The 19,447-nt window shown below is 37.0% G+C and overlaps 1 protein-coding gene across 23 annotated transcripts; it reads left to right on the forward strand.

Moving 5' to 3' along the window:
• The first annotated feature begins 11,436 nt into the window (after positions 1-11,436).
• On the forward strand, positions 11,437-19,419 carry LOC125774278 (uncharacterized). Of its 23 annotated transcripts, none has more exons than XM_049444535.1 (4): positions 12,373-13,118; positions 14,631-15,953; positions 16,143-16,331; positions 17,277-19,419. In XM_049444535.1, exons 1-4 carry the CDS (start codon positions 12,423-12,425, stop codon positions 17,721-17,723), a joined length of 2,655 nt encoding a protein of 884 aa, XP_049300492.1. In that variant the 5' UTR covers positions 12,373-12,422; the 3' UTR covers positions 17,724-19,419. The 23 variants fall into 23 exon arrangements, 20 of the variants coding, with proteins under 20 accessions (XP_049300496.1, XP_049300499.1, XP_049300512.1 ...); XM_049444540.1 differs by having other exon boundaries at positions 14,631-15,575; positions 15,954-16,331; XM_049444543.1 differs by having other exon boundaries at positions 14,631-15,386; positions 15,954-16,331.
• Positions 19,420-19,447: the final 28 nt, after the last annotated feature.

A 19,447-nucleotide genomic window follows, 5' to 3' on the forward strand; every position in this document is an offset into this window, starting at 1 on the left:
CAAAAAACCACTATATATCATTCGAAAGATAATTTCAAGGGCTACAAAAAATTGTTCTACGGCACCCCCGTCCGACGTCTAGTATTCGAGTTATTGGCCAAAAACCGCCACTTGAGCGATTTTTCAACCAGGGTTCCCGACTCTAGTAAAAAAGTGAAATTTTTCTCGATTGACCAAGTGTTGCAAATGACCATCGGATTTCACTTTTCATGGTCTAAAGTGTGTTCTGATCACGTTTTGGTAGTTTTTGGAAAATTGGTTTTGTCGAAAATTTCAAAATTTTGCAAAAAAAAATTTTTGTAGGCGCTTTTTTGTATGGAGCGTTACTAGTCTAGGGGTCACTTTTTGACCAAAAAACCACTATATATCATTCGAAAGATAATTTCAAGGGCTACAAAAAATTGTTTTACGGCACCCCCGTCCGACGTCTAGTATTCGAGTTATTGGCCAAAAACCGCCACTTGAACGATTTTTCAACCAGGGTTCCCGACTCTAGTAAAAAAGTGAAATTTTTCTCGATTGACCAAGTGTTGCAAATGACCATCGGATTTCACTTTTCATGGTCTAAAGTGTGTCCTGATCACGTTTTGGTAGTTTTTGGAAAATTGGTTTTGACGAAAATTTCAAAATTTTGCAAAAAAAATTTTTTGTAGGCGCTTTTTTGTATGGAGCGTTACTAGTCTAGGGGTCACTTTTTGACCAAAAAACCACTATATATCATTCGAAAGATAATTTCAAGGGCTACAAAAAATTGTTCTACGGCACCCCCGTCCGACGTCTAGTATTCGAGTTATTGGCCAAAAACCGCCACTTGAGCGATTTTTCAACCAGGGTTCCCGACTCTAGTAAAAAAGTGAAATTTTTCTCGATTGACCAAGTGTTGCAAATGACCATCGGATTTCACTTTTCATGGTCTAAAGTGTGTCCTGATCACGTTTTGGTAGTTTTTGGAAAATTGGTTTTGACGAAAATTTCAAAATTTTGCAAAAAAAATTTTTTGTAGGCGCTTTTTTGTATGGAGCGTTACTAGTCTAGGGGTCACTTTTTGACCAAAAAACCACTATATATCATTCGAAAGATAATTTCAAGGGCTACAAAAAATTGTTCTACGGCACCCCCGTCCGACGTCTAGTATTCGAGTTATTGGCCAAAAACCGCCACTTGAGCGATTTTTCAACCAGGGTACCCGACTCTAGTAAAAAAGTGAAATTTTTCTCGATTGACCAAGTGTTGCAAATGACCATCGGATTTCACTTTTCATGGTCTAAAGTGTGTCCTGATCACGTTTTGGTAGTTTTTGGAAAATTGGTTTTGTCGAAAATTTCAAAATTTTGCAAAAAAAATTTTTTGTAGGCGCTTTTTTGTATGGAGCGTTACTAGTCTAGGGGTCACTTTTTGACCAAAAAACCACTATATATCATTCGAAAGATAATTTCAAGGGCTACAAAAAATTGTTCTACGGCACCCCCGTCCGACGTCTAGTATTCGAGTTATTGGCCAAAAACCGCCACTTGAGCGATTTTTCAACCAGGGTTCCCGACTCTAGTAAAAAAGTGAAATTTTTCTCGATTGACCAAGTGTTGCAAATGACCATCGGATTTCACTTTTCATGGTCTAAAGTGTGTCCTGATCACGTTTTGGTAGTTTTTGGAAAATTGGTTTTGACGAAAATTTCAAAATTTTGCAAAAAAAAATTTTTGTAGGCGCTTTTTTGTATGGAGCGTTACTAGTCTAGGGGTCACTTTTTGACCAAAAAACCACTATATATCATTCGAAAGATAATTTCAAGGGCTACAAAAAATTGTTCTACGGCACCCCCGTCCGACGTCTAGTATTCGAGTTATTGGCCAAAAACCGCCACTTGAGCGATTTTTCAACCAGGGTTCCCGACTCTAGTAAAAAAGTGAAATTTTTCTCGATTGACCAAGTGTTGCAAATGACCATCGGATTTCACTTTTCATAGTCTAAAGTGTGTCCTGATCACGTTTTGGTAGTTTTTGGAAAATTGGTTTTGTCGAAAATTTCAAAATTTTGCAAAAAAAATTTTTTGTAGGCGCTTTTTTGTATGGAGCGTTACTAGTCTAGGGGTCACTTTTTGACCAAAAAACCACTATATATCATTCGAGAGATAATTTTAAGGGCTACAAAAAATTGTTCTACGGCACCCCCCTCCGACGTCTAGTATTCGAGTTATGGGCCAAAAACCGCCACTTGAGCGATTTTTCAACCAGGGTTCCCGACTCTAGTAAAAAAGTGAAATTTTTCTCGATTGACCAAGTGTTGCAAATGACCATCGGATTTCACTTTTCATGGTCTAAAGTGTGTTCTGATCACGTTTTGGTAGTTTTTGGAAAATTGGTTTTGTCGAAAATTTCAAAATTTTGCAAAAAAAATTTTTTGTAGGCGCTTTTTTGTATGGAGCGTTACTAGTCTAGGGGTCACTTTTTGACCAAAAAACCACTATATATCATTCGAAAGATAATTTCAAGGGCTACAAAAAATTGTTCTACGGCACCCCCGTCCGACGTCTAGTATTCGAGTTATTGGCCAAAAACCGCCACTTGAGCGATTTTTCAACCAGGGTTCCCGACTCTAGTAAAAAAGTGAAATTTTTCTCGATTGACCAAGTGTTGCAAATGACCATCGGATTTCACTTTTCATGGTCTAAAGTGTGTCCTGATCACGTTTTGGTAGTTTTTGGAAAATTGGTTTTGTCGAAAATTTCAAAATTTTGCAAAAAAAATTTTTTGTAGGCGCTTTTTTGTATGGAGCGTTACTAGTCTAGGGGTCACTTTTTGACCAAAAAACCACTATATATCATTCGAAAGATAATTTCAAGGGCTACAAAAAATTGTTCTACGGCACCCCCGTCCGACGTCTAGTATTCGAGTTATTGGCCAAAAACCGCCACTTGAGCGATTTTTCAACCAGGGTACCCGACTCTAGTAAAAAAGTGAAATTTTTCTCGATTGACCAAGTGTTGCAAATGACCATCGGATTTCACTTTTCATGGTCTAAAGTGTGTCCTGATCACGTTTTGGTAGTTTTTGGAAAATTGGTTTTGACGAAAATTTCAAAATTTTGCAAAAAAAATTTTTTGTAGGCGCTTTTTTGTATGGAGCGTTACTAGTCTAGGGGTCACTTTTTGACCAAAAAACCACTATATATCATTCGAAAGATAATTTCAAGGGCTACAAAAAATTGTTCTACGGCACCCCCGTCCGACGTCTAGTATTCGAGTTATTGGCCAAAAACCGCCACTTGAGCGATTTTTCAACCAGGGTTCCCGACTCTAGTATAAAAGTGAAATTTTTCTCGATTGACCAAGTGTTGCAAATGACCATCGGATTTCACTTTTCATGGTCTAAAGTGTGTCCTGATCACGTTTTGGTAGTTTTTGGAAAATTGGTTTTGTCGAAAATTTCAAAATTTTGCAAAAAAAAATTTTTTGTAGGCGCTTTTTTGTATGGAGCGTTACTAGTCTAGGGGTCACTTTTTGACCAAAAAACCACTATATATCATTCGAAAGATAATTTCAAGGGCTACAAAAAATTGTTCTACGGCACCCCCGTCCGACGTCTAGTATTCGAGTTATTGGCCAAAAACCGCCACTTGAGCGATTTTTCATCCAGGGTACCCGACTCTAGTAAAAAAGTGAAATTTTTCTCGATTGACCAAGTGTTGCAAATGACCATCGGATTTCACTTTTCATGGTCTAAAGTGTGTCCTGATCACGTTTTGGTAGTTTTTGGAAAATTGGTTTTGACGAAAATTTCAAAATTTTGCAAAAAAAAATTTTTGTAGGCGCTTTTTTGTATGGAGCGTTACTAGTCTAGGGGTCACTTTTTGACCAAAAAACCACTATATATCATTCGAAAGATAATTTCAAGGGCTACAAAAAATTGTTCTACGGCACCCCCGTCCGACGTCTAGTATTCGAGTTATTGGCCAAAAACCGCCACTTGAGCGATTTTTCAACCAGGGTGTCCGAATCTAGTAAAAAAGTGAAATTTTTCTCGATTGACCAAGTGTTGCAAATGACCATCGGATTTCACTTTTCATGGTCTAAAGTGTGTCCTGATCACGTTTTGGTAGTTTTTGGAAAATTGGTTTTGTCGAAAATTTCAAAATTTTGCAAAAAAAATTTTTTGTAGGCGCTTTTTTGTATGGAGCGTTACTAGTCTAGGGGTCACTTTTTGACCAAAAAACCACTATATATCATTCGAAAGATAATTTCAAGGGCTACAAAAAATTGTTCTACGGCACCCCCGTCCGACGTCTAGTATTCGAGTTATTGGCCAAAAACCGCCACTTGAGCGATTTTTCAACCAGGGTACCCGACTCTAGTAAAAAAGTGAAATTTTTCTCGATTGACCAAGTGTTGCAAATGACCATCGGATTTCACTTTTCATGGTCTAAAGTGTGTCCTGATCACGTTTTGGTAGTTTTTGGAAAATTGGTTTTGACGAAAATTTCAAAATTTTGCAAAAAAAATTTTTTGTAGGCGCTTTTTTGTATGGAGCGTTACTAGTCTAGGGGTCACTTTTTGACCAAAAAACCACTATATATCATTCGAAAGATAATTTCAAGGGCTACAAAAAATTGTTCTACGACACCCCCGTCCGACGTCTAGTATTCGAGTTATTGGCCAAAAACCGCCACTTGAGCGATTTTTCAACCAGGGTACCCGACTCTAGTAAAAAAGTGAAATTTTTCTCGATTGACCAAGTGTTGCAAATGACCATCGGATTTCACTTTTCATGGTCTAAAGTGTGTTCTGATCACGTTTTGGTAGTTTTTGGAAAATTGGTTTTGTCGAAAATTTCAAAATTTTGCAAAAAAAATTTTTTGTAGGCGCTTTTTTGTATGGAGCGTTACTAGTCTAGGGGTCACTTTTTGACCAAAAAACCACTATATATCATTCGAAAGATAATTTCAAGGGCTACAAAAAATTGTTCTACGACACCCCCGTCCGACGTCTAGTATTCGAGTTATTGGCCAAAAACCGCCACTTGAGCGATTTTTCAACCAGGGTACCCGACTCTAGTAAAAAAGTGAAATTTTTCTCGATTGACCAAGTGTTGCAAATGACCATCGGATTTCACTTTTCATGGTCTAAAGTGTGTCCTGATCACGTTTTGGTAGTTTTTGGAAAATTGGTTTTGACGAAAATTTCAAAATTTTGCAAAAAAAAATTTTTGTAGGCGCTTTTTTGTATGGAGCGTTACTAGTCTAGGGGTCACTTTTTGACCAAAAAACCACTATATATCATTCGAAAGGTAATTTCAAGGGCTACAAAAAATTGTTCTACGGCACCCCCCTCCGACGTCTAGTATTCGAGTTATTGGCCAAAAACCATCACTTGAGCGATTTTTCGTTCAGGGTACCCGACTCTAGTAAAAAAGTGAAATTTTTCTCGATTGACCAAGTGTTGCAAATGACCATCGGATTTCACTTTTCATGGTCTAAAGTGTGTTCTGATCACGTTTTGGTAGTTTTTGGAAAATTGGTTTTGTCGAAAATTTCAAAATTTTGCAAAAAAAAATTTTTGTAGGCGCTTTTTTGTATGGAGCGTTACTAGTCTAGGGGTCACTTTTTGACCAAAAAACCACTATATATCATTCGAAAGATAATTTCAAGGGCTACAAAAAATTGTTCTACGGCACCCCCGTCCGACGTCTAGTATTCGAGTTATTGGCCAAAAACCGCCACTTGAACGATTTTTCAACCAGGGTTCCCGACTCTAGTAAAAAAGTGAAATTTTTCTCGATTGACCAAGTGTTGCAAATGACCATCGGATTTCACTTTTCATGGTCTAAAGTGTGTCCTGATCACGTTTTGGTAGTTTTTGGAAAATTGGTTTTGACGAAAATTTCAAAATTTTGCAAAAAAAATTTTTTGTAGGCGCTTTTTTGTATGGAGCGTTACTAGTCTAGGGGTCACTTTTTGACCAAAAAACCACTATATATCATTCGAAAGATAATTTCAAGGGCTACAAAAAATTGTTCTACGGCACCCCCGTCCGACGTCTAGTATTCGAGTTATTGGCCAAAAACCGCCACTTGAGCGATTTTTCAACCAGGGTTCCCGACTCTAGTAAAAAAGTGAAATTTTTCTCGATTGACCAAGTGTTGCAAATGACCATCGGATTTCACTTTTCATGGTCTAAAGTGTGTTCTGATCACGTTTTGGTAGTTTTTGGAAAATTGGTTTTGTCGAAAATTTCAAAATTTTGCAAAAAAAAATTTTTGTAGGCGCTTTTTTGTATGGAGCGTTACTAGTCTAGGGGTCACTTTTTGACCAAAAAACCACTATATATCATTCGAAAGATAATTTCAAGGGCTACAAAAAATTGTTTTACGGCACCCCCGTCCGACGTCTAGTATTCGAGTTATTGGCCAAAAACCGCCACTTGAACGATTTTTCAACCAGGGTTCCCGACTCTAGTAAAAAAGTGAAATTTTTCTCGATTGACCAAGTGTTGCAAATGACCATCGGATTTCACTTTTCATGGTCTAAAGTGTGTCCTGATCACGTTTTGGTAGTTTTTGGAAAATTGGTTTTGACGAAAATTTCAAAATTTTGCAAAAAAAATTTTTTGTAGGCGCTTTTTTGTATGGAGCGTTACTAGTCTAGGGGTCACTTTTTGACCAAAAAACCACTATATATCATTCGAAAGATAATTTCAAGGGCTACAAAAAATTGTTCTACGGCACCCCCGTCCGACGTCTAGTATTCGAGTTATTGGCCAAAAACCGCCACTTGAGCGATTTTTCAACCAGGGTTCCCGACTCTAGTAAAAAAGTGAAATTTTTCTCGATTGACCAAGTGTTGCAAATGACCATCGGATTTCACTTTTCATGGTCTAAAGTGTGTCCTGATCACGTTTTGGTAGTTTTTGGAAAATTGGTTTTGACGAAAATTTCAAAATTTTGCAAAAAAAAATTTTTGTAGGCGCTTTTTTTGTATGGAGCGTTACTAGTCTAGGGGTCACTTTTTGACCAAAAAACCACTATATATCATTCGAAAGATAATTTCAAGGGCTACAAAAAATTGTTCTACGGCACCCCCGTCCGACGTCTAGTATTCGAGTTATTGGCCAAAAACCGCCACTTGAGCGATTTTTCAACCAGGGTTCCCGACTCTAGTAAAAAAGTGAAATTTTTCTCGATTGACCAAGTGTTGCAAATGACCATCGGATTTCACTTTTCATGGTCTAAAGTGTGTCCTGATCACGTTTTGGTAGTTTTTGGAAAATTGGTTTTGTCGAAAATTTCAAAATTTTGCAAAAAAAATTTTTTGTAGGCGCTTTTTTGTATGGAGCGTTACTAGTCTAGGGGTCACTTTTTGACCAAAAAACCACTATATATCATTCGAAAGATAATTTCAAGGGCTACAAAAAATTGTTCTACGGCACCCCCGTCCGACGTCTAGTATTCGAGTTATTGGCCAAAAACCGCCACTTGAGCGATTTTTCATCCAGGGTACCCGACTCTAGTAAAAAAGTGAAATTTTTCTCGATTGACCAAGTGTTGCAAATGACCATCGGATTTCACTTTTCATGGTCTAAAGTGTGTCCTGATCACGTTTTGGTAGTTTTTGGAAAATTGGTTTTGACGAAAATTTCAAAATTTTGCAAAAAAAAATTTTTGTAGGCGCTTTTTTGTATGGAGCGTTACTAGTCTAGGGGTCACTTTTTGACCAAAAAACCACTATATATCATTCGAAAGATAATTTCAAGGGCTACAAAAAATTGTTCTACGGCACCCCCGTCCGACGTCTAGTATTCGAGTTATTGGCCAAAAACCGCCACTTGAGCGATTTTTCAACCAGGGTTTCCGACTCTAGTAAAAAAGTGAAATTTTTCTCGATTGACCAAGTGTTGCAAATGACCATCGGATTTCACTTTTCATGGTCTAAAGTGTGTCCTGATCACGTTTTGGTAGTTTTTGGAAAATTGGTTTTGTCGAAAATTTCAAAATTTTGCAAAAAAAATTTTTTGTAGGCGCTTTTTTGTATGGAGCGTTACTAGTCTAGGGGTCACTTTTTGACCAAAAAACCACTATATATCATTCGAAAGATAATTTCAAGGGCTACAAAAAATTGTTCTACGGCACCCCCGTCCGACGTCTAGTATTCGAGTTATTGGCCAAAAACCGCCACTTGAGCGATTTTTCAACCAGGGTACCCGACTCTAGTAAAAAAGTGAAATTTTTCTCGATTGACCAAGTGTTGCAAATGACCATCGGATTTCACTTTTCATGGTCTAAAGTGTGTCCTGATCACGTTTTGGTAGTTTTTGGAAAATTGGTTTTGACGAAAATTTCAAAATTTTGCAAAAAAAATTTTTTGTAGGCGCTTTTTTGTATGGAGCGTTACTAGTCTAGGGGTCACTTTTTGACCAAAAAACCACTATATATCATTCGAAAGATAATTTCAAGGGCTACAAAAAATTGTTCTACGACACCCCCGTCCGACGTCTAGTATTCGAGTTATTGGCCAAAAACCGCCACTTGAGCGATTTTTCAACCAGGGTACCCGACTCTAGTAAAAAAGTGAAATTTTTCTCGATTGACCAAGTGTTGCAAATGACCATCGGATTTCACTTTTCATGGTCTAAAGTGTGTCCTGATCACGTTTTGGTAGTTTTTGGAAAATTGGTTTTGTCGAAAATTTCAAAATTTTGCAAAAAAAATTTTTTGTAGGCGCTTTTTTGTATGGAGCGTTACTAGTCTAGGGGTCACTTTTTGACCAAAAAACCACTATATATCATTCGAAAGGTAATTTCAAGGGCTACAAAAAATTGTTCTACGACACCCCCGTCCGACGTCTAGTATTCGAGTTATTGGCCAAAAACCGCCACTTGAGCGATTTTTCAACCAGGGTACCCGACTCTAGTAAAAAAGTGAAATTTTTCTCGATTGACCAAGTGTTGCAAATGACCATCGGATTTCACTTTTCATGGTCTAAAGTGTGTCCTGATCACGTTTTGGTAGTTTTTGGAAAATTGGTTTTGACGAAAATTTCAAAATTTTGCAAAAAAAAATTTTTGTAGGCGCTTTTTTGTATGGAGCGTTACTAGTCTAGGGGTCACTTTTTGACCAAAAAACCACTATATATCATTCGAAAGGTAATTTCAAGGGCTACAAAAAATTGTTCTACGGCACCCCCCTCCGACGTCTAGTATTCGAGTTATTGGCCAAAAACCATCACTTGAGCGATTTTTCGTTCAGGGTACCCGACTCTAGTAAAAAAGTGAAATTTTTCTCGATTGACCAAGTGTTGCAAATGACCATCGGATTTCACTTTTCATGGTCTAAAGTGTGTTCTGATCACGTTTTGGTAGTTTTTGGAAAATTGGTTTTGTCGAAAATTTCAAAATTTTGCAAAAAAAAATTTTTGTAGGCGCTTTTTTGTATGGAGCGTTACTAGTCTAGGGGTCACTTTTTGACCAAAAAACCACTATATATCATTCGAAAGATAATTTCAAGGGCTACAAAAAATTGTTCTACGGCACCCCCGTCCGACGTCTAGTATTCGAGTTATTGGCCAAAAACCGCCACTTGAACGATTTTTCAACCAGGGTTCCCGACTCTAGTAAAAAAGTGAAATTTTTCTCGATTGACCAAGTGTTGCAAATGACCATCGGATTTCACTTTTCATGGTCTAAAGTGTGTCCTGATCACGTTTTGGTAGTTTTTGGAAAATTGGTTTTGACGAAAATTTCAAAATTTTGCAAAAAAAATTTTTTGTAGGCGCTTTTTTGTATGGAGCGTTACTAGTCTAGGGGTCACTTTTTGACCAAAAAACCACTATATATCATTCGAAAGATAATTTCAAGGGCTACAAAAAATTGTTCTACGGCACCCCCGTCCGACGTCTAGTATTCGAGTTATTGGCCAAAAACCGCCACTTGAGCGATTTTTCAACCAGGGTTCCCGACTCTAGTAAAAAAGTGAAATTTTTCTCGATTGACCAAGTGTTGCAAATGACCATCGGATTTCACTTTTCATGGTCTAAAGTGTGTTCTGATCACGTTTTGGTAGTTTTTGGAAAATTGGTTTTGTCGAAAATTTCAAAATTTTGCAAAAAAAAATTTTTGTAGGCGCTTTTTTGTATGGAGCGTTACTAGTCTAGGGGTCACTTTTTGACCAAAAAACCACTATATATCATTCGAAAGATAATTTCAAGGGCTACAAAAAATTGTTTTACGGCACCCCCGTCCGACGTCTAGTATTCGAGTTATTGGCCAAAAACCGCCACTTGAACGATTTTTCAACCAGGGTTCCCGACTCTAGTAAAAAAGTGAAATTTTTCTCGATTGACCAAGTGTTGCAAATGACCATCGGATTTCACTTTTCATGGTCTAAAGTGTGTCCTGATCACGTTTTGGTAGTTTTTGGAAAATTGGTTTTGACGAAAATTTCAAAATTTTGCAAAAAAAATTTTTTGTAGGCGCTTTTTTGTATGGAGCGTTACTAGTCTAGGGGTCACTTTTTGACCAAAAAACCACTATATATCATTCGAAAGATAATTTCAAGGGCTACAAAAAATTGTTCTACGGCACCCCCGTCCGACGTCTAGTATTCGAGTTATTGGCCAAAAACCGCCACTTGAGCGATTTTTCAACCAGGGTTCCCGACTCTAGTAAAAAAGTGAAATTTTTCTCGATTGACCAAGTGTTGCAAATGACCATCGGATTTCACTTTTCATGGTCTAAAGTGTGTCCTGATCACGTTTTGGTAGTTTTTGGAAAATTGGTTTTGACGAAAATTTCAAAATTTTGCAAAAAAAAATTTTTGTAGGCGCTTTTTTGTATGGAGCGTTACTAGTCTAGGGGTCACTTTTTGACCAAAAAACCACTATATATCATTCGAAAGATAATTTCAAGGGCTACAAAAAATTGTTCTACGGCACCCCCGTCCGACGTCTAGTATTCGAGTTATTGGCCAAAAACCGCCACTTGAGCGATTTTTCAACCAGGGTACCCGACTCTAGTAAAAAAGTGAAATTTTTCTCGATTGACCAAGTGTTGCAAATGACCATCGGATTTCACTTTTCATGGTCTAAAGTGTGTCCTGATCACGTTTTGGTAGTTTTTGGAAAATTGGTTTTGTCGAAAATTTCAAAATTTTGCAAAAAAAATTTTTTGTAGGCGCTTTTTTGTATGGAGCGTTACTAGTCTAGGGGTCACTTTTTGACCAAAAAACCACTATATATCATTCGAAAGATAATTTCAAGGGCTACAAAAAATTGTTCTACGGCACCCCCGTCCGACGTCTAGTATTCGAGTTATTGGCCAAAAACCGCCACTTGAGCGATTTTTCAACCAGGGTTCCCGACTCTAGTAAAAAAGTGAAATTTTTCTCGATTGACCAAGTGTTGCAAATGACCATCGGATTTCACTTTTCATGGTCTAAAGTGTGTCCTGATCACGTTTTGGTAGTTTTTGGAAAATTGGTTTTGACGAAAATTTCAAAATTTTGCAAAAAAAAATTTTTGTAGGCGCTTTTTTGTATGGAGCGTTACTAGTCTAGGGGTCACTTTTTGACCAAAAAACCACTATATATCATTCGAAAGATAATTTCAAGGGCTACAAAAAATTGTTCTACGGCACCCCCGTCCGACGTCTAGTATTCGAGTTATTGGCCAAAAACCGCCACTTGAGCGATTTTTCAACCAGGGTTCCCGACTCTAGTAAAAAAGTGAAATTTTTCTCGATTGACCAAGTGTTGCAAATGACCATCGGATTTCACTTTTCATAGTCTAAAGTGTGTCCTGATCACGTTTTGGTAGTTTTTGGAAAATTGGTTTTGTCGAAAATTTCAAAATTTTGCAAAAAAAATTTTTTGTAGGCGCTTTTTTGTATGGAGCGTTACTAGTCTAGGGGTCACTTTTTGACCAAAAAACCACTATATATCATTCGAGAGATAATTTTAAGGGCTACAAAAAATTGTTCTACGGCACCCCCCTCCGACGTCTAGTATTCGAGTTATGGGCCAAAAACAGTTTATGGTTAATTTTTCACTCGATTTTTCACCAAGTTTCGCACATTACTCCGGTTCTATACATTGGATCGTCAATCTTTAAGATTTTATGGATAGTTCCAACTGTTTGCTACATTTTATCCATACATCACCAACCGATTCAATGTCTGTGCTAGAAGTTATTAGAGGAATAAAAAAATTTACCCTTGGCTTTGGACCTTACAATTTTACCCATTTTGCCACTTTGGATGCTTATAACTCGGTCAGTTTCCAATGGATCTTCAATTGTAACACAGATTTTGATAGATCTGCTCATTATCTACCAAAAGTTATTCTACGCCGTTGTGCTAAGTTGTCTGTGGAAAAAGTTATTCGAGGTACAAAGACTTAACATTTTCTCAATTTTTACAAAAAATCTTCATTTTGCCACTTTGGATGCTTATAACTCGGTCAGTTTCCAATGGATCTTCAATTGTAACACAGATTTGGATAGATCTGCTTATCAGCTACCAAAAGTTATTCTACGCCGATGTGCTAAGTTGTCTGTGGAAAAAGTTATTCGAGGTACAAAGACTTAACATTTTCTCAACTTTTCCAAAAAAATTCCTCATTTTGCCACTTTGGATGCTTATAACTCGGTCAGTTTCCAATGGATCTTCAATTGTAGCACATATTTGGATAGATCTGGTCATTAGCTACCAAAAGTTATTCTACGCCGATGTGCTAAGTTGTCTGTGGAAAAAGTTATTCGAGGTACAAAGACTTAACATTTTCTCAACTTTTCCAAAAAAATTCCTCATTTTGCCACTTTGGATGCTTATAACTCGGTCAGTTTCCAATGGATCTTCAATTGTAGCACATATTTGGATAGATCTGGTCATTAGCTACCAAAAGTTATTCTACGCCGATGTGCTAAGTTGTCTGTGGAAAAAGTTATTCGAGGTACAAAGACTTAACATTTTCTCAACTTTTCCAAAAAAATTCCTCATTTTGCCACTTTGGATGCTTATAACTCGGTCAGTTTCCAATGGATCTTCAATTGTAGCACATATTTGGATAGATCTGGTCATTAGCTACCAAAAGTTATTCTACGCTGATGTGCTAAGTTGTCTGTGGAAAAAGTTATTCGAGGTACAAAGACTTAACATTTTCTCAATTTTTCTAAAAAAATTCCTCATTTTGCCACTTTGGATGCTTATAACTCGGACAGTTTCCAATGGATCTTCAATTGTAGCACATATTTGGATAGATCTGGTCATTAGCTACCAAAAGTTATTCTACGCCGATGTGCTAAGTTGTCTGTGGAAAAAGTTATTTGAGGTACAAAGACTTAACATTTTCTCAACTTTTCCAAAAAAATTCCTCATTTTGCCACTTTGGATGCTTATAACTCGGTCAGTTTCCAATGGATCTTCAATTGTAGCACATATTTGGATAGATCTGGTCATTAGCTACCAAAAGTTATTCTACGCCGATGTGCTAAGTTGTCTGTGGAAAAAGTTATTCGAGGTACAAAGACTTAACATTTTCTCAACTTTTCCAAAAAAATTCCTCATTTTGCCACTTTGGATGCTTATAACTCGGTCAGTTTCCAATGGATCTTCAATTGTAGCACATATTTGGATAGATCTGGTCATTAGCTACCAAAAGTTATTCTACGCCGATGTGCTAAGTTGTCTGTGGAAAAAGTTATTCGAGGTACAAAGACTTAACATTTTCTCAACTTTTCCAAAAAAATTCCTCATTTTGCCACTTTGGATGCTTATAACTCGGTCAGTTTCCAATGGATCTTCAATTGTAGCACATATTTGGATAGATCTGGTCATTAGCTACCAAAAGTTATTCTACGCCGATGTGCTAAGTTGTCTGTGGAAAAAGTTATTCGAGGTACAAAGACTTAACATTTTCTCAACTTTTCCAAAAAAATTCCTCATTTTGCCACTTTGGATGCTTATAACTCGGTCAGTTTCCAATGGATCTTCAATTGTAGCACATATTTGGATAGATCTGGTCATTAGCTACCAAAAGTTATTCTACGCCGATGTGCTAAGTTGTCTGTGGAAAAAGTTATTCGAGGTACAAAGACTTAACATTTTCTCAACTTTTCCAAAAAAATTCCTCATTTTGCCACTTTGGATGCTTATAACTCGGTCAGTTTCCAATGGATCTTCAATTGTAGCACATATTTGAATAGATCTGGTCATTAGCTACCAAAAGTTATTCTACGCCGATGTGCTAAGTTGTCTGTGGAAAAAGTTATTCGAGGTACAAAGACTTAACATTTTCTCAACTTTTCCAAAAAAATTCCTCATTTTGCCACTTTGGATGCTTATAACTCGGTCAGTTTCCAATGGATCTTCAATTGTAGCACATATTTGGATAGATCTGGTCATTAGCTACCAAAAGTTATTCTACGCCGATGTGCTAAGTTGTCTGTGGAAAAAGTTATTCGAGGTACAAAGACTTAACATTTTCTCAACTTTTCCAAAAAAATTCCTCATTTTGCCACTTTGGATGCTTATAACTCGGTCAGTTTCCAATGGATCTTCAATTGTAGCACATATTTGGAAAGATCTGCTCATCAGCTACCAAAAGTTATTCTACGCCGATGTGCTAAGTTGTCTGTGGAAAAAGTTATTTGAGGTACAAAGACTTAACATTTTCTCAACTTTTCCAAAAAAATTCCTCATTTTGCCACTTTGGATGCTTATAACTCGGTCAGTTTCCAATGGATCTTCAATTGTAGCACATATTTGGAAAGATCTGGTCATCAGCTACCAAAAGTTATTCTACGCCGATGTGCTAAGTTGTCTGTGGAAAAAGTTATTTGAGGTACAAAGACTTAACATTTTCTCAACTTTTCCAAAAAAATTCCTCATTTTGCCACTTTGGATGCTTATAACTCGGACAGTTTCCAATGGATCTTCAATTGTAGCACATATTTGGATAGATCTGGTCATTAGCTACCAAAAGTTATTCTACGCCGATGTGCTAAGTTGTCTGTGGAAAAAGTTATTCGAGGTACAAAGACTTAACATTTTCTCAACTTTTCCAAAAAAATTCCTCATTTTGCCACTTTGGATGCTTATAACTCGGTCAGTTTCCAATGGATCTTCAATTGTAGCACATATTTGGATAGATCTGGTCATTAGCTACCAAAAGTTATTCTACGCCGATGTGCTAAGTTGTCTGTGGAAAAAGTTATTCGAGGTACAAAGACTTAACATTTTCTCAACTTTTCCAAAAAAATTCCTCATTTTGCCACTTTGGATGCTTATAACTCGGTCAGTTTCCAATGGATCTTCAATTGTAGCACATATTTGGATAGATCTGGTCATTAGCTACCAAAAGTTATTCTACGCCGATGTGCTAAGTTGTCTGTGGAAAAAGTTATTCGAGGTACAAAGACTTAACATTTTCTCAACTTTTCCAAAAAAATTCCTCATTTTGCCACTTTGGATGCTTATAACTCGGTCAGTTTCCAATGGATCTTCAATTGTAGCACATATTTGGATAGATCTGGTCATTAGCTACCAAAAGTTATTCTACGCCGATGTGCTAAGTTGTCTGTGGAAAAAGTTATTCGAGGTACAAAGACTTAACATTTTCTCAACTTTTCCAAAAAAATTCCTCATTTTGCCACTTTGGATGCTTATAACTCGGTCAGTTTCCAATGGATCTTCAATTGTAGCACATATTTGGATAGATCTGGTCATTAGCTACCAAAAGTTATTCTACGCCGATGTGCTAAGTTGTCTGTGGAAAAAGTTATTCGAGGTACAAAGACTTAACATTTTCTCAACTTTTCCAAAAAAATTCCTCATTTTGCCACTTTGGATGCTTATAACTCGGTCAGTTTCCAATGAATCTTCAATTGTAGCACATATTTGGATAGATCTGGTCATTAGCTACCAAAAGTTATTCTACGCCGATGTGCTAAGTTGTCTGTGGAAAAAGTTATTTGAGGTACAAAGACTTAACATTTTCTCAATTTTTCTAAAAAAATTCCTCATTTTGCCACTTTGGATGCTTATAACTCGGTCAGTTTCCAATGGATCTTCAATTGTAGCACATATTTGGATAGATCTGGTCATTAGCTACCAAAAGTTATTCTACGCCGATGTGCTAAGTTGTCTGTGGAAAAAGTTATTCGAGGTACAAAGACTTAACATTTTCTCAACTTTTCCAAAAAAATTCCTCATTTTGCCACTTTGGATGCTTATAACTCGGTCAGTTTCCAATGGATCTTCAATTGTAGCACATATTTGGATAGATCTGGTCATTAGCTACCAAAAGTTATTCTACGCCGATGTGCTAAGTTGTCTGTGGAAAAAGTTATTCGAGGTACAAAGACTTAACATTTTCTCAACTTTTCCAAAAAACTCCTCATTTTGCCACTTTGGATGCTTATAACTCGGTCAGTTTCCAATGGATCTTCAATTGTAGCACATATTTGGATAGATCTGGTCATTAGCTACCAAAAGTTATTCTACGCCGATGTGCTAAGTTGTCTGTGGAAAAAGTTATTCGAGGTACAAAGACTTAACATTTTCTCAATTTTTCCTAAAAAATTCCTCATTTTGCCACTTTGGATGCTTATAACTCGGTCAGTTTCCAATGGATCTTCAATTGTAGCACATATTTCGATAGATCTGGTCATTAGCTACCAAAAGTTATTCTACGCCGATGTGCTAAGTTGTCTGTGGAAAAAGTTATTCGAGGTACAAAGACTTAACATTTTCTCAACTTTTCCAAAAAAAATTCCTCATTTTGCCACTTTGGATGCTTATAACTCGGTCAGTTTCCAATGGATCTTCAATTGTAGCACATATTTGGATAGATCTGGTCATTAGCTACCAAAAGTTATTCTACGCCGATGTGCTAAGTTGTCTGTGGAAAAAGTTATTCGAGGTACAAAGACTTAACATTTTCTCAACTTTTCCAAAAAAATTCCTCATTTTGCCACTTTGGATGCTTATAACTCGGTCAGTTTCCAATGGATCTTCAATTGTAGCACATATTTGGATAGATCTGGTCATTAGCTACCAAAAGTTATTCTACGCCGATGTGCTAAGTTGTCTGTGGAAAAAGTTATTCGAGGTACAAAGACTTAAAATTTTCTCAACTTTTCCAAAAAAAATCTTCATTTTGCCACTTTGGATGCTTATAACTCGGTCAGTTTCCAATGGATCTTCAATTGTAGCACATATTTGGATAGATCTGGTCATTAGCTACCAAAAGTTATTCTACGTCGATGTGCTAAGTTGTCTGTGGAAAAAGTTATTCAAGGTACAAAGACTTAACATTTTCTCAACTTTTCCAAAAAAATTCCTCATTTTGCCACTTTGGATGCTTATAACTCGGTCAGTTTCCAATGGATCTTCAATTGTAGCACATATTTGGATAGATCTGGTCATTAGCTACCAAAAGTTATTCTACGCCGATGTGCTAAGTTGTCTGTGGAAAAAGTTATTCGAGGTACAAAGACTTAACATTTTCTCAACTTTTCCAAAAAAATTCCTCATTTTGCCACTTTGGATGCTTATAACTCGGTCAGTTTCCAATGGATCTTCAATTGTAGCACATATTTGGATAGATCTGGTCATCAGCTACCAAAAGTTATTCTACGCCGATGTGCTAAGTTGTCTGTGGAAAAAGTTATTCGAGGTACAAAGACTTAACATTTTCTCAACTTTTAAAAAAAAATCCTCATTTTGCCACTTTGGATGCTTATAACTCGGTCAGTTTCCAATGGATCTTCAATTGTAACACATATTTGGATAGATCTGGTCATTAGCTACCAAAAGTTATTCTACGCCGATGTGCTAAGTTGTCTGTGGAAAAAGTTATTCGAAAATGTAGATTCTAATACATTGAATGGCTCATACGACTTGCATACCTTCAGGCTGATTTCTCGCGATTCGCATTTCAACTTCTATTTTTGCCCATATCTCAGTCATTTACCGACCGATTTTGGATTTTCTTTGTGATTTGGATAGATCTCGACAAATGCAAGCTAAAAGTCTTCCACGACCATGTGCTCCGATGTCGGGCAAAAAAGTTATTCGCGACCTAAGCTTTTTCTTTCACCTGCCATAACTCGGTCAATTTTCAACATTTTCTCGATCTTTCTTCAGAATTAGATGCGTCTCGTGACGCGCTACAAAAAGTTGTTCCACGACCATGCGCTCCGATGCCGGGCAAAAAAGTTATTCGCGGTACAAAGTTTGGTGCACCAAGTGTTGTCTTCCATACAAAATGTTCAATGTACGGGTACCCGACTCTAGTAAAAAAGTGAAATTTTTTACTAGTTACCAACTTTTGCAAATTATCATCGGATATCACTTTTCATGGTCTATAGTAAGTTCTTATCACGTTTTAGTAGTTTTTGAAAAAAAAATTTTTTTGAACTTTTCAAAATTTTGCAAAACCAAAACTTTTTAGGCGGTTTTTTGTATGGAGCGTTACTAGACTAGGGGTCACTTTTTGACCAAAAAACCACTATATATCATTCGAAAGGTAATTTCAAGGGCTACAAAAAATTGTTCTACGGCACCCCCGTCCGATGTCTAGTATTCGAGTTATTGGCCAAAAACCGCCACTTGAACGATTTTTCAACCAGGGTTCCCGACTCTAGTAAAAAAGTGAAATTTTTCTCGATTGACCAAGTGTTGCAAATGACCATCGGATTTCACTTTTCATGGTCTAAAGTGTGTCCTGATCACGTTTTGGTAGTTTTTGGAAAATTGGTTTTGACGAAAATTTCAAAATTTTGCAAAAAAATTTTTTTGTAGGCGCTTTTTTGTATGGAGCGTTACTAGTCTAGGGGTCACTTTTTGACCAAAAAACCACTATATATCATTCGAAAGATAATTTCAAGGGCTACAAAAAATTGTTCTACGGCACCCCCGTCCGACGTCTAGTATTCGAGTTATTGGCCAAAAACCGCCACTTGAGCGATTTTTCAACCAGGGTTCCCGACTCTAGTAAAAAAGTGAAATTTTTCTCGATTGACCAAGTGTTGCAAATGACCATCGGATTTCACTTTTCATGGTCTAAAGTGTGTTCTGATCACGTTTTGGTAGTTTTTGGAAAATTGGTTTTGTCGAAAATTTCAAAATTTTGCAAAAAAAAATTTTTGTAGGCGCTTTTTTGTATGGAGCGTTACTAGTCTAGGGGTCACTTTTTGACCAAAAAACCACTATATATCATTCGAAAGATAATTTCAAGGGCTACAAAAAATTGTTCTACGGCACCCCCGTCCGACGTCTAGTATTCGAGTTATTGGCCAAAAACCGCCACTTGAGCGATTTTTCAACCAGGGTTCCCGACTCTAGTAAAAAGTGAAATTTTTCTCGATTGACCAAGTGTTGCAAATGACCATCGGATTTCACTTTTCATGGTCTAAAGTGTGTCCTGATCACGTTTTGGTAGTTTTTGGAAAATTGGTTTTGTCGAAA

This window comes from Anopheles funestus, unplaced genomic scaffold, assembly GCF_943734845.2.
Source record: "Anopheles funestus unplaced genomic scaffold, idAnoFuneDA-416_04 scaffold_309_ctg1, whole genome shotgun sequence".
Taxonomy (NCBI): Eukaryota; Metazoa; Arthropoda; class Insecta; order Diptera; family Culicidae; genus Anopheles; species Anopheles funestus.